The following is a 12,364-nucleotide window of genomic DNA, read 5'->3' on the forward strand; positions in this document are numbered from 1 at the left end:
CTCAAGGATAGATCAAGTGAAACAACGAGAGGTACAGAATAGCGCGTGTGGTGTGATCGTGGGGGAAAAATGTATGTGTTTCTGAGTGTATATGTGTGGTGTGTGTATATGAGGGTATCTTCGGAGGAATTCACAGAAATTGGTAAAAAAGGTTGCTTCTGGGAAGGGGGCTGAGGTTAGGGATGGAAAGGAGGCTTACTTTTCACTCCATGAGCCTTTTATATCTTTTGAATTTTCTCTCATATGCATGTTATCCACCCCTCTATACACACTGGAGCTTCCCAGGTGGCACTAGTGGTAAATTATCCACTTGCCAGTGCAGAAGACACAACAGACTTGAGTTTGATCCCTGGTCAGGAAGATCCCCTGGAGTAGGAAGTGGCAACACATGTCAGTATTCTTGCCTAAAAAATACCATGGACAGAGAAGCCTGGTGGGCTGCAGTCCCTGGGGCTGCAAAGAGTCGGAGACGACTGACTGAGCATTATGCACAAGGGGAAGAAAGTGGGAAAGATGCTTTAGGGCCAAGGAATCAAATCTTCCCTCTAGCTGGGAGGCCTTGGGCACCATCCTCTGTGTATTCTGATTTCAGTTACCACTTGCTGGTCACTGGCTTTGTTTTGATTGCTCAGCTGATGGTTCGGGGTGTACACATGATGACTTGATGGAAGGCCTTAGCATCTCCCCAAGTTCCTGAGTTCCACAGGGTCATGACTGCTGCGGGATTTCAGTCAGTCCTCCTGGGCCCTTGAGCTGCCCGGCTCCACTCTTCATAGCCTCAGTCCACTGCAGGCTGTGTGTGTGTGTGGTACGGGTTGGGGGTGGGGGAGAATTCTCCCACAGAATTCAGATCGACACTGGGCTGCTTTCTTCTTCTCCAGGAGTGTGGTAGTTGCAATACTAGCATAAGAATTTCATTAAAATGTTAACGATTCTTATTTGCATATCTTCAGAGTGTTCCTGTGTGTAGTTTCTCCTTGAATCCTCATATAAGACCCCCTGGGTAACTACAGAGAGCCTGGCCCAGTGTCAGGAGCAGGACCTCATGTCTAAGCAGCAGTGGTGGGTGCTTGTCTCCAGGTCTCCTGGCTGTGGGGCTTGTGTCCTCCCTCTGCCAGTGGTGACTTTTGGACTGTTTAGAGTTTGAAGAGCTGCTAATGAGTCTCCCTCAGGACTTCACTGAGCTGCCCTTAATCAGCCTCAGATAGTGGCTTCTGTCACAGCTCTTTAGCATTCGGATCTGGGAGTCTGGTGTGTGGGAAGGACATGGTGACAGGGAAGTATCGCGGGAGCCCGGGAGGGGTCAAGGAGGGCATAGTAAAGGATGAATAACAAGTTTTAGAGAATCTTTTTCCCCCCCTCCTTGTTACTGTTTATTATCCCCAGAGTGTATCTGGTTAGATTTGATTCCTAGCTTTTACCTTCAGGGGTTTCCCTTGTGGCTTAGCTCATAAAGAATCCACCTGCAGTGCAGGAGACCTGGGTTCCATCCCTGAGTTGGGAAGATCCCCTGGAGAAAGGAAAGGCTACCCACTCCGGTTTTCTGGCCTGGAGAATTCCATGGACTGTATGGGGTTGCAAAGAGTCAGACATGACTGACGAGTTAGACACGACTGAGCGACTTTCACTTTCACCTTCAAATAGACATCTTCGAGAGATAGGAATGGCATTCACTGACTTTAAGTTAAATTCAAGATCGGGTAGGATAAACTGGGAGAAAAAAAATGCAGCAAGAGAGTTGCAAGTTAAGTTTCATTTGAAGCCAAGTGAGGATTATAGCCTCTAAGATCGCTCTGAGGAGCTGCTCTGAAGGAGGAGGAGGAGGAGTGTGTGTGTGTGTGTGTGTATGTGTGAGTGTTTGTGTGTGTGTGTGTGTGTGTGAAGATCAGTATATATGTGATTTTAATGAAAGGGAGATACTTGCAGTTAAGTACACATTCTGGCAGAAGGTTATTGTTAGTCATCGGGTATCTCTGTTAATGAATTTAGTGCTTTTCTGGATATGAGAATATACAAGAAATTGGGTTCATAAGGTTTTCTGAAAATAACTGTCTGAAGCCCTGTTCTGCGAGCTTTTCCCAGAGCATTGGCTCTCTCATTCCTGATTTCTACCCTAAACTCCTTTCAGGATATGTGAAAGTAGGGACTAAAGTGGCTAGTTAATTTGTTCTTATAGAACCAGTGGTGAACAAACAGTATTTGGTTGCTAAATGCCCTCCTGAGAAGTGGTGCTGGCTATTTTTCCGATTTTTTATTTTGAAAATTCTGAATCCATAAAGTAAGTGAAAACGAACATCAGTATGCTCTCTACTTAAATTTACCAGTTGTTAATGTTTACCATATTTGCATTCTCCCTCCCTCCTTCCAACTCCACCCTTCCCCCTCCGCCCCAACACACACACAGGGCAGGGGCTGGAGTCCCCTCATCTGAGCCCACCCTAAAGACCACTGCTATCAGCTACATTCTATCTTCCTAAAGCCAGCAGTGTTCCATGAAGTTTTTGGGCCTTTAGCATTTCTAATTTGAAAATTTTCTTTATCTCTTTGGCCATAGTAGCAATGTGTAGTTCACACAGTGGTCTCCCAGCAAATTGGTTTTTGGCTTGGGTTTTGGCCCCGGGATTTGATGCATTGCCCTTGTTGCAGCTTGGTGACAGCTGATTCTCTTCCTGTTTCAGTGGCGGGACCACTGGATGCAGTGTGTGTACTTCCTACCACAGGAGGAGCCTGTTGTCCAGGGCTTAGCCCTCTGCCTGGTAGCCTACCACGACGACTACTGTGTGTGGTATAGCCTTCAGAAGACCAGGTGTGCCTCCGGCCTTGTGGGGTGGGACACTAGGCTTGTGACATTGTCTGTTGATGTAAATTCCCTCCACGGACCCTGTAGAGATTTTGAATGGGCACATTTGTATCTGAACCAAATAAGGGCAAAAGTTTGTGGCTGGGTGCCTGTTTGTGTGTACTGAGAAGAGGCTACCCTGGTGGTAGGACCCCCATTTGGGGCAGATATATATATGAGAAGTCTTGAATTGGAGGGCCTCCAACCCTAAGGCCCACTCGAAAGCCAGTGCCTAGATTCATGTCCCCTAGAGGACCATGGATGTGTCCCCTCTCCCAACTTGAGTTCCCTGGTGCAGGTCCCTGTGCTGTGCCTTCATGCTCGCCATTGCCTAGCAGGTCATCACCCTGTATCTGTTCATTTTCTGATCCAGTCCTGAAAAGAATGGGAGAGTCCACCCAGTGCGCCCCGTGTGTGACTGCCAGGCTCACCTGCTCTGGAACCGACCTCGGTTTGGAGAGATCAATGATCGGAACAGAACTGATCAATACATCCAGGCCCTGAGGACAGTGAGTATCCAGCCCTTTGGGTGGTCACAGGCCAGAAGGGGTTTGTCCTGTGGACCCCAGCCCACTGCTCACTTATGATCAGTTGGTTTTGTCTTCTGTGCTCTCCTGTCTGTCCATGAGTAGCTTCAACCAGCTCCTACTGGGTGGGTGTTTGAGCCGAGGCTGGGAGCTTGTTTCTGGATCAGAAGGGACTGGTTCTCTGCTCTTCTGTAGGAGCCTCTCCCTGGCCCTTGCTATTGTCCCTCTGGACACTTTGCTTTTATGGTCACCAGCAGTTCCTTTGGCGATCCTTATGGGTTCAGCCACCCCATTATTCCTCTCATTTTCTGTTTTCTTTCTAAAATGTTCTAGATTGTAAATCTGGTTATATAGCTCTTCTGAAAAACCTTTGCTCCCTGCTGCCTATAGAAGGGGTCTTAGCCTGGGGACCACAAGGTTTGGATGGGGGTCTCTGGACCCCTTGGAGTTGTATGCAGAAATATGTGTGCTGGTATGCACATGCCTGCATTTTGTCGGGGGTGGGTGGGGAGGATCCCAGACATTCTGAGTTTCTCTCAGAGGGATCTGTGACCCACAAAGGCATCCCTGATGTGAGGAGTCATTCGACATGCCCGTGGCTGTCCGTGCTGTGACTTTACAGGGAAGAGGCCTGTGGTCGTGACTTGGGGGTGGCCTCCGATAAACAGGGCAGGCCTTCAGTGGGGCCTTCTAGGATGGCTTGAGGAGAGTCTCCTGACAGTGGGGTCTCAATGGGGAGAGGTGAGGCAGAGGGTGTGTTGGAGGGTGAGGCTGGTTGCCACCGGGGCCTGGGAGGCAGGTTTGACCATTGTTGGGGCACAGGAAAATGCAGCCAGGCCATGTGGGCGATGGAGTGAGGAGGAGATGGGACTGAATGATTACAGAGTGGGTTAGAGGGTCAGATGGAAAACGTGCCTTTCAGTTTGTCAACAAGAATTTTCTCAACATTGTAAGAAAATCTGTGCTGAGGTTGCTCTTTTCCTGCAGGTGCTGAAGCCGGACAGTGTCTGCCTGTGCGTCAGTGATGGCAGTCTGCTGTCCATGCTGGCCTATCACCTTGGGGTGGAGCAGGTACTGGCCGTGTGCCTTCTGCCAGCTTCCTGATGACACTCTTTAGTCACAGTTTTGTGACTAAAACTCTTTGCAAATGCAGCTGCCACATACATTGTGGGTGTGCTTGGGTTGGTATCTGAGGGGTTGTTGCCTCAGGTGCAGGCAGGAGTCAGACTATAGCTGTTGCCATGTAGCTGCAGCTCCTGAGTCTGAATCCGGGGTCAGCACAGAATGTTGTACTATCCGGGGGGATCGTGAGCACAGACGTAGTTGGTTAGGTGTTGTCCTTTGCTTTGGAGTTGCTTTTCATGTGGGATTGTGGTTTCCCAACCAGCGATGGCACCCATACCCCCTGCATTGAAAGTGTGGAGTCTTAACCCCTGGACCACCAGCGAAGTCCCTGGAGTTGCATTTTAATCTGTTTATTTACTTTTTCTGTTAAGTGCATCTCTTAAAACTAATATGATATTCCCTTTAGGTATTTACAATAGAGAATTCAGCAGCTTCTCATAGACTGATGAAAAAAGTAAGTGATAATTGTCATTATTGAAATCATGTGGGGACCTGTGGGGCTTGCCTTCCTGAGTCTGGGATCGATTGCTTTGAATCAGTGTCAGTGCCGAGGGAATTGGGGGAAGTAGCAGCTGCCAGTAACTCTCGTGACTCCTGAGTCGAGAGCTGCCCTGGAAGTCTTCTGGAGCTGTCGTTGAATAGCAGTGAGCAAAGTTTAGACTCTACTTTGTGTTTTGTGGCTGAAGAAGTATAGGCTTTTCTCCTCACTTCACTTAAAACTAAAAAACCAAAACTCCTTGCAGTAATAGAACTAAAGTTTTGTTTCTGGGACACCAGCACCCGGGGAGTCACTGCTCACAAGCTGTCCTGACTGCTTGGTTCTGTGATGGTGTTTCACATCCTGGCCAGTGACTGGTTTTGATTTCCTTTCTGAAGGATAACCCACCCCACCAGGACTACAAGCCTACTTCTGAGCCTTGCCAGTGTGCCTGCAAGAGAAATTTCTATTGCTCTTAAGACATTTTGCTCATGATGTCACCTGCAGTCTGTAGGAGGCCCTTGGAGGGGAGAAGTTCAGCAGAGTAGCTGAAAGTGGTGCTCCAGAACCGTTTGGCCAGAGAACTGCACACAGATAAAGCAACTCTGAGATGTGTTCTTTTTCTCAATGAAACCAACACTTTTGTTTTCTCTCTAAGATCTTCAAGGCCAACCACTTGGAAGACAAAATTAATATAATAGAGAAACGGCCTGAATTATTAACACCTGCAGACTTGGAGGGTAAAAAGGTGAGTAGAGAGCGCTGTGCATTTGCTCTAGATAGCACAGTTCTGAGATGGCCTGACTGCCCCCTTCTCTGGGCCTCACTGTGGGTCCCCAGAGATGCTTGATGAATGAATACTTGCATTGCTCTCCAATCGCTGCTCCTTCAGCAAGAGCAGGATGGCTCTGCTGGGATGGACAGAGACACACAGTGTCCCCTCCCTTTTTCCGTCACAGCACTGCTCCTGAACCCAGGCTGTGGTGAGAACCCCGAGTCCCAACCACTAGGCCACCAGGGAACTCCTGAAAATCTTTCTAAAGCACATTCCTTCTCATATTAAGCCCTGATTAAAGCTTTTAGTGATCCCCTCTTGCCTCCAAGGCATAGTTCAGTCTCCTTTTCCTGTCATCAGCTGCCTTTGGGTGACCTGGCTCCTCTCCACTGCTGTGGCCTCTTCCTTTACTGTCCTACCCTACCTGCTCATCTGGTGAGCTCCCAGAAGGGCCTTGCTCTCATTGTCATTCACACTCCTGCTTTGGCCTCTGCCCACACCTCTGCCTGGACTCCCCACTCTTTTGCTTTTCTGTCTCCTGTTCATGCATTTATTCATCTGATCAACAAACCTTCACTGACATCTGCTCTGGGCCAGGCACTGTGCTGGGAATACTGTGTCTGCCAGTGTCCCCACTTCTCTGGTCTACGAGCCTGGTGAGGGAGACAGACTAGCACTGACAATGAATTGTCAGGATAAAGCTTTGAGTAGGATTTCCAGGATGCCATCCTGGAAGCTCTTCCTGAAGCTCTTACTTCTAGGGTCCCTCTGTGAGCCCCTTCCTTGCTTCTGTCAGAGACTACCGCACTCTCTGAGGACGGCGCCTAGCCTCGTCTGCTCCCTTTTTCCATTCTGCGCTCCTGAGGGCAGGGCTTGTGTCTGTTTCTCATCTTTGTATCCTCAAGGGTAGGTGCAGGCCTTGACTTGCGTGTGGACTGACTGACCGACCAAGTGGGTGAGTGAGTGAAAAAATGAATGTGCCTGTGAAACTTGTCCTTTATTACTCAGCTGAATCCTTCTGATACCTGGGCCTGCTTCTCTCTGATCGGCAGGTTTCTCTCCTGCTGGGTGAGCCGTTCTTCACCACCAGCCTGCTTCCGTGGCACAACTTGTACTTCTGGTATGTGCGGACTGCTGTGGACCAACACCTGGGGCCTGGCGCTGTGGTGATGCCCCAGGCTGCCTCACTGCACGTGGTGGTCGTGGAGTTCAGGGTAGGCCACCCGGAGGTTTTCTTGGCAGGGGGTGGGGAGTTGTTTTCTTGTGTGGACCTTGAATGCAGGTGGAGCACCTAGGGTCTTAATGGTTTGAACCTCTGTTTTTCTGTATCAGCACACCTCAGGGCTGAATAGAAGAGGCTCGCCTTTGTAAAAATGAAGTAATTTAGCACATGAAATGGAAATGGTTGTGTGTTGTCATTTTACAATTACGGCTTATCAGAATAATTTTAAAATATAAATTAAGAGTTTCAGAAGACAAGCTGTGCAGCTTGCTCTGCTCTCATTAAGAGCTGAGGCTCCAGTTGTTAAAAGCATTTTGAGATGGGCAAGTCAGCTTCCTTATGCAAGAAAAATTGAAAAGCTTCATTTTCATTTTCTCATCAAAGCAGAACCATAGTCAAAAAGTCATTTTGGGAAAGGTATTTTTTATTAAAAGGATTTTGAAATGCTTTTAACCTGAAATACAGAGTGAACTTCATTTGATGTCTCTTTGATAAGGATGGCTTTATCCCTTGGTAGCTTAGTGGTTCTGTCACTTAATTTTTTGGCCATTTCTTCTGTGTTAACTTATTTACTTGACCAGATTTCCACAAGAATTCTGGTTTTCATGGCCAGTGAGGGACTGTGGAGAACGATGCTGTTCCCAGGTATATGTCCCAGAGACAGAGGATACTGAGTGACCGGGTTGACTAACCTCTGGTTTCCTCCCAGGATCCTGTCGTCCTCACACTCTCTTTATGGGCATAGAGGCTCAAGAAATGGTTGACAGAGTTCTTCCCAATGAATCAGTGTTCAGGATGGACAGGGAGGGGTTAGAGAGCCTGTCTGAGTAGCTCTGGTCAGCTGTCCCTCAGTGGAGAGGGTTTGGGATCAGGAGAGGCTTTGCAGGTCTGAGGAACCATCCTGGGTCTTTGGTGTCTTTGGGTCCCTTCAGCTGTGGGAATCTCTTCCAGGCCTGTGGGAGCAGCAAGATGTGCCTCAGGTGTGGAATTGGGGCAGCCCCAGCCTCTTACCCTTCCTACTCTTGTCACTACACTTGGTGTGCCTGAGTGGGTGTCGACATCTATGTGCTGTCCCACAGAACCATGGCCGTGCCTGCCCACCCACCCCCATTGGGTGGGTGTGGGTGTTGGCATGCCCTGGCGGGTGGGTGTCAGTGAAGGCTGTACCTTCCTTTCAGGACCTGTGGCGGATCCGGAGCCCCTGTGGTGACTGTGAAGGCTTCGATGTGCACATCATGGATGACATGATTAAGGTATGCAGGGCCGCAGCTCCCGCCACCGTGTTCCATCCACACTCCATCGGGCCACAGGCTTCTGAAGGGGATGTCTGGCTTCCATGGAGGGACCTGGGTTGGGCAATGTGGGCAGTATGCAGAGAGCTCCTCTGCTGGGGGCAGCAGGGACAGGCATATCTGTTCTACTTGGTTCACCGTGAGCATGAACCTGAGAGCCACTGCATCTCCAAGTCTGGCTGGTGTTAGGCCATTCTCAGCCTGGGACTGTAATCCCTGAATCAGAATTTTGGGCTGGGGCCCGTCTGTCAGCAGACCACTGGAACCACTCCTGCCAGTGTCAGCAGGTAGTTCTTGTTTGGGATGGCCTCTCTAGAAGGCGATTTTGGCAACCTTCTGAGCCAGCTGTTTTCATTCTGGGGACTCCATTTCAGGGGAAGGTGCTTGAGGGTGGAGGTGGGTGGGATGTAGAAGGAGGGTTCCTGCAGGGTTATCTGTACATTTGTAGGGGATCCAGCCAGCCACCAGGGTCTGCAGCTCCCAGAAACGAGGGCAGTCATGAAAGTGCCAACAATACGTGGCCGGAATAGATGTGAAGAGTCACGAGCCCTATGAGAAGGGCAGGACACCATCACATTTTTATATATTAAGAAAATTCACAAATGTAATAACTGTAAATGGAAAGTGACCTGTACAAAGTATATGCAACATTAAAATTTTGTTTTAATTATAAAAAAAATTACACGTGTAGTGAAAAAGGGGTGGAGTGCAGACACCAAAATGTTAGTTTTGTGATAGGAAGTGGTTAGTTTTTTCCTCCCTTTTGTTTCTTTCTGTTTACATTTTCTACAGTGATTGTGGATTCCTTGTGTAAACATTTTTTAAGTAAAAAAAATCCGGGGGACATTTGCAGTTTTTCATCTTACCTGCCTGTCCACAGCAGACCACTGACTGTTCCATGCTCCTGGGAACACCACACACTCTAGCTCCCTCTGGCCGCTTCTCAGGCTCCTTCCTGGATTCCTCCCCTCTTCTTATCCCCTGAGGTGTCCTGTGTTCTAGGGCTCCCCGAGGTCCCTGCCCAGACCCCTGTGTCTGTTTCCATTCTCTCTATTTGCTGGCCATTGCCTGCCTGTCTCCTGAGCTCTGACCAAATAGCTGAGAGCAGTGACTCCACTGAGATGTCTTCAGGCGCTCCTACCCGCTGCCTCCAGAATCCACCTACTCCTCCCCCGCCCCTAGTCCAGCCCTCCCAGTGCTGCTGTCCTAGACCTGCTGTCACTTCATACCTGCCAGCTGGGCTCAGGGCTCCGGCAACCTCCCAGACAAGCCTTCGCCTTCTCATTCAGTTCGTTGTTGGGTTCCATAACCATCAGGTCCTCTGTGAACAAGTTTTCTTTCCCTGCTGTTACTCGTCTGGGCCACTTGCATCTTGTGTTTGACCGTATACCCCACTCCTTCTCCCATCAGCCTTTCTCCACAGGGAGCTTAAGTGAATCTGTAGATCTGAAGTCTGGCCCTGTCTGTCCTCTGCGGGAAAACCCTGAGCCCCCACCTTCACCCCTGCAGCCAGCCCCTGCCACTCTGTTGGCTCTGCTTTGCTCTCTGACCATTCCCTGCTGGGCTGTGTGTACTCTCCTCTTTGCTAACAGCTCTTGGGTAACCTTCAAGAGGCAGCCTAGAGTTCACCCCTCTGGGCAGCTTTCCTGCCCAACCCTGTTCTTAGCCTGTCAGTGTCCCCGCACACTGCAGTTGCTCCCCAATTGTCTCCTTCTAGACTGGGAGCCTTGTAGGGTGGTAATCTGGCAGCTGTAGTGATCAGTAAGGGTCACTGAATGGGCAAGTGTCCAAGTGATGGGTGATTTCACCAGTGTAGGCAGTTGGTCAAGGTAGCTTGTGAGATGGGCAGTGGCTTTTGAGTTTTAAAAAGCAGAAAATGAAGCTTAGAGTGCCTTGCTGAGGAGATTGCTTGTGAGTGGTACCAGAAGCCAGCTGGTCTGGCCAGGCACCTGTGGTCTTTTATGGGGGCTCACTTGCCCCACATGACCATAGCAATTACCCTGAGGGACCAGGGCCATGGCGATGAGGGACCACTGGCATATGTAAACTCTGGAGATGGGGACAGGACCCCCATGTTTCCTGGCCACCTGGCTCTATCTCTGCAGACCCCTGCCTTCTCTTACCTTCTCAGCGTGCCCTGGACTTCAGGGAGAGCAAGGAGGCCGAGCCCCACCCACTGTGGGAGTACCCGTGCCGCAGCCTCTCCGAGCCCCAGCAGATCCTGACCTTTGATTTTCGGCAGCCAGTCCCCCTGCAGCCTATCCATGCTGAGGGCACCATCGAGCTGAGAAGGTGAGTGGAGGCTCCAGGGTCAGGGAGTGAGGAAGGAAGTGGCAGGGCTTGCTTTCTAATAGTTATTGCCTGAATGGCTATAAGCACTTACTTTGGTCACTTTCATGTGGGTGGGATGGCTGTCCTTATCTCAGCATTGCCCTTTTTCAAGTGGCCCTGAAATGTGTGGGGGTCCCCATAGCTTCTGGGTGGGGGAGAAAGCCAGAGTGGGCTTGCTCATCCTCCCACATCTGAGGCTTCCTTTGAGCTCAGCCGTACGTTACACACAGCTGCAGAGAAACGTGAATTTGGTTGCTATGGTTACCCATTGGACCATATCCTTTCCTGAACCCTCCTGGGAATTGAAGCAGCTTAGGAATTGGCAGGGGCTGTCGTCGTGCTACATGGTCAGGCCCATCCAGCTCCAGCTCCCTTCACGGGGAGGGGCAGCTGCTTCCTGGAGGAAGCTCCCTCTTATAACTGGGTGGAAGCCATGAGCCCAGAGCCTCCTGGGACTCCTCTGACAAGGAGGAGCCAAGGCAGCTGCCTGTCTGTGCCTGCTGCCCAGAGTTATCTAGGAGCAATCTAGACTTCGATGCCTGGACTGCTCTCTCAACCTTCTGGGCCAACCTTTGCATGATCTCAGGCAGAGGAGGCCAGGCTGGCAGCCAGCTGGCCCTGCCCCAGGATTACTCTGAATACTTGGCCAGACTGTGGGGAGTGAGTGGGCACTTTGGTTGCTCAGCAAGAAGGCCACTTTTACTGAGTGACCTTCATTCAGGTGGAGTCTTAGGAGCCTCCTGACAGGGCAGGATGGAAGTAGGGAGGATAAGAGGTTTCTGAAAAGCAGAGGGCAGCCATGGCCATGCCAGTCTTTCATGCAGCTGTTTGTTTCTGGTCCCTTTCCACCCCCCGGCCCATCTCTAGGTGTGGGAGGAGCCACGGAGCTGTCCTGTGGATGGAATACCACCTGACTGCGGACAGCACAGTCAGCACCGGCCTCCTGAAGCCTGCAGAGGACGAGGTAGTGCTGTGTGCAGGCCCCGAGGAGGTGGATCCTGAGAGCGGGAGCCATCACGCCACTCGCGTGTACTCTGGGCATTCCGGGTAGTGACTCCTAGTGGTCCTGGGTCATCCAGCTCCGAACAGCAGCTTCTCACTGTGAGCTGCCTGGGCTGGAGGCTCACCAGGAGCGGGCTGGCTGGGACATCAGAAGCCTCACTGCCTTCTTGCTGCTTTCTCTGCAGGGGGACTGTTGCTGGAACCCCCATTGTAAGCAGGCCGTGTACTTCTTCAACACCACACTCGACCCCAGAGCACCGCCGGGCAGCTCGCAGACCGTCACCTACACTGTGGAGTTCCACCCCCACACTGGAGACATCACCATGGATTTCACGCTCTCAGATGCGCTGGACAGTGGGTGCTAACCCTCACTTATTGAGAAATAAAGTGGAGGAGGGCTCTGGGCTCTGAATGATGGCTTTCCGTGGGTAAAAGTGAAGGCACCTTGCCTTTCAGGACCCATCTTGACCTCGGGGATTGGAGGAGACCACTTCCCGTTTTGTGTTTTTGCACTGCTGGCTTCTTGCTCCAGATATGGCAGGAAGTGGGGATTATTTTGGAACTGAGAAGGCACCAAGGAGCCCACCTGCAGTGGCTTTTAAAGTGCTCAGAGAGCTTCCCAGCCACAGTGTCCCTCCTGCTCTCCCTGGGAGGGAGCCAGGGCTGACCAGGCTGGGTGGGTCTGCTACTCTCCTGGAGCTGGGCCAGCCTGGCCTTGCACTCTGGGGACCTTTGAGTCCACCTGCCCATTCCAGCTCAGAGAGGCTCCTATG

General features: G+C 50.8%; 1 protein-coding gene across 4 annotated transcripts in view; it reads left to right on the top strand.

Moving 5' to 3' along the window:
- Window positions 1–12,364, top strand: part of PRMT7 (protein arginine methyltransferase 7) — a 40,971-nt gene that overhangs the window by 27,701 nt on the left and 906 nt on the right. For all 4 annotated transcript variants that reach the window (XM_070771953.1, XM_019978627.2, XM_070771954.1 and 1 more), the window contains 10 exons: window positions 2,679–2,806; window positions 3,213–3,348; window positions 4,354–4,437; window positions 4,898–4,945; window positions 5,628–5,717; window positions 6,797–6,958; window positions 8,145–8,219; window positions 10,390–10,550; window positions 11,457–11,553; window positions 11,777–11,945. In XM_070771953.1, coding sequence (XP_070628054.1) covers window positions 2,679–2,806; window positions 3,213–3,348; window positions 4,354–4,437; window positions 4,898–4,945; window positions 5,628–5,717; window positions 6,797–6,958; window positions 8,145–8,219; window positions 10,390–10,550; window positions 11,457–11,553; window positions 11,777–11,945 — 1,150 coding nt within the window. The remainder of the gene's footprint in view (window positions 1–2,678; window positions 2,807–3,212; window positions 3,349–4,353; window positions 4,438–4,897; window positions 4,946–5,627; window positions 5,718–6,796; window positions 6,959–8,144; window positions 8,220–10,389; window positions 10,551–11,456; window positions 11,554–11,776; window positions 11,946–12,364) is intronic.

The sequence above is a fragment of the Bos indicus genome, chromosome 18 (genome assembly GCF_029378745.1).
Source record: "Bos indicus isolate NIAB-ARS_2022 breed Sahiwal x Tharparkar chromosome 18, NIAB-ARS_B.indTharparkar_mat_pri_1.0, whole genome shotgun sequence".
Lineage (NCBI taxonomy): Eukaryota > Metazoa > Chordata > Mammalia > Artiodactyla > Bovidae > Bos > Bos indicus.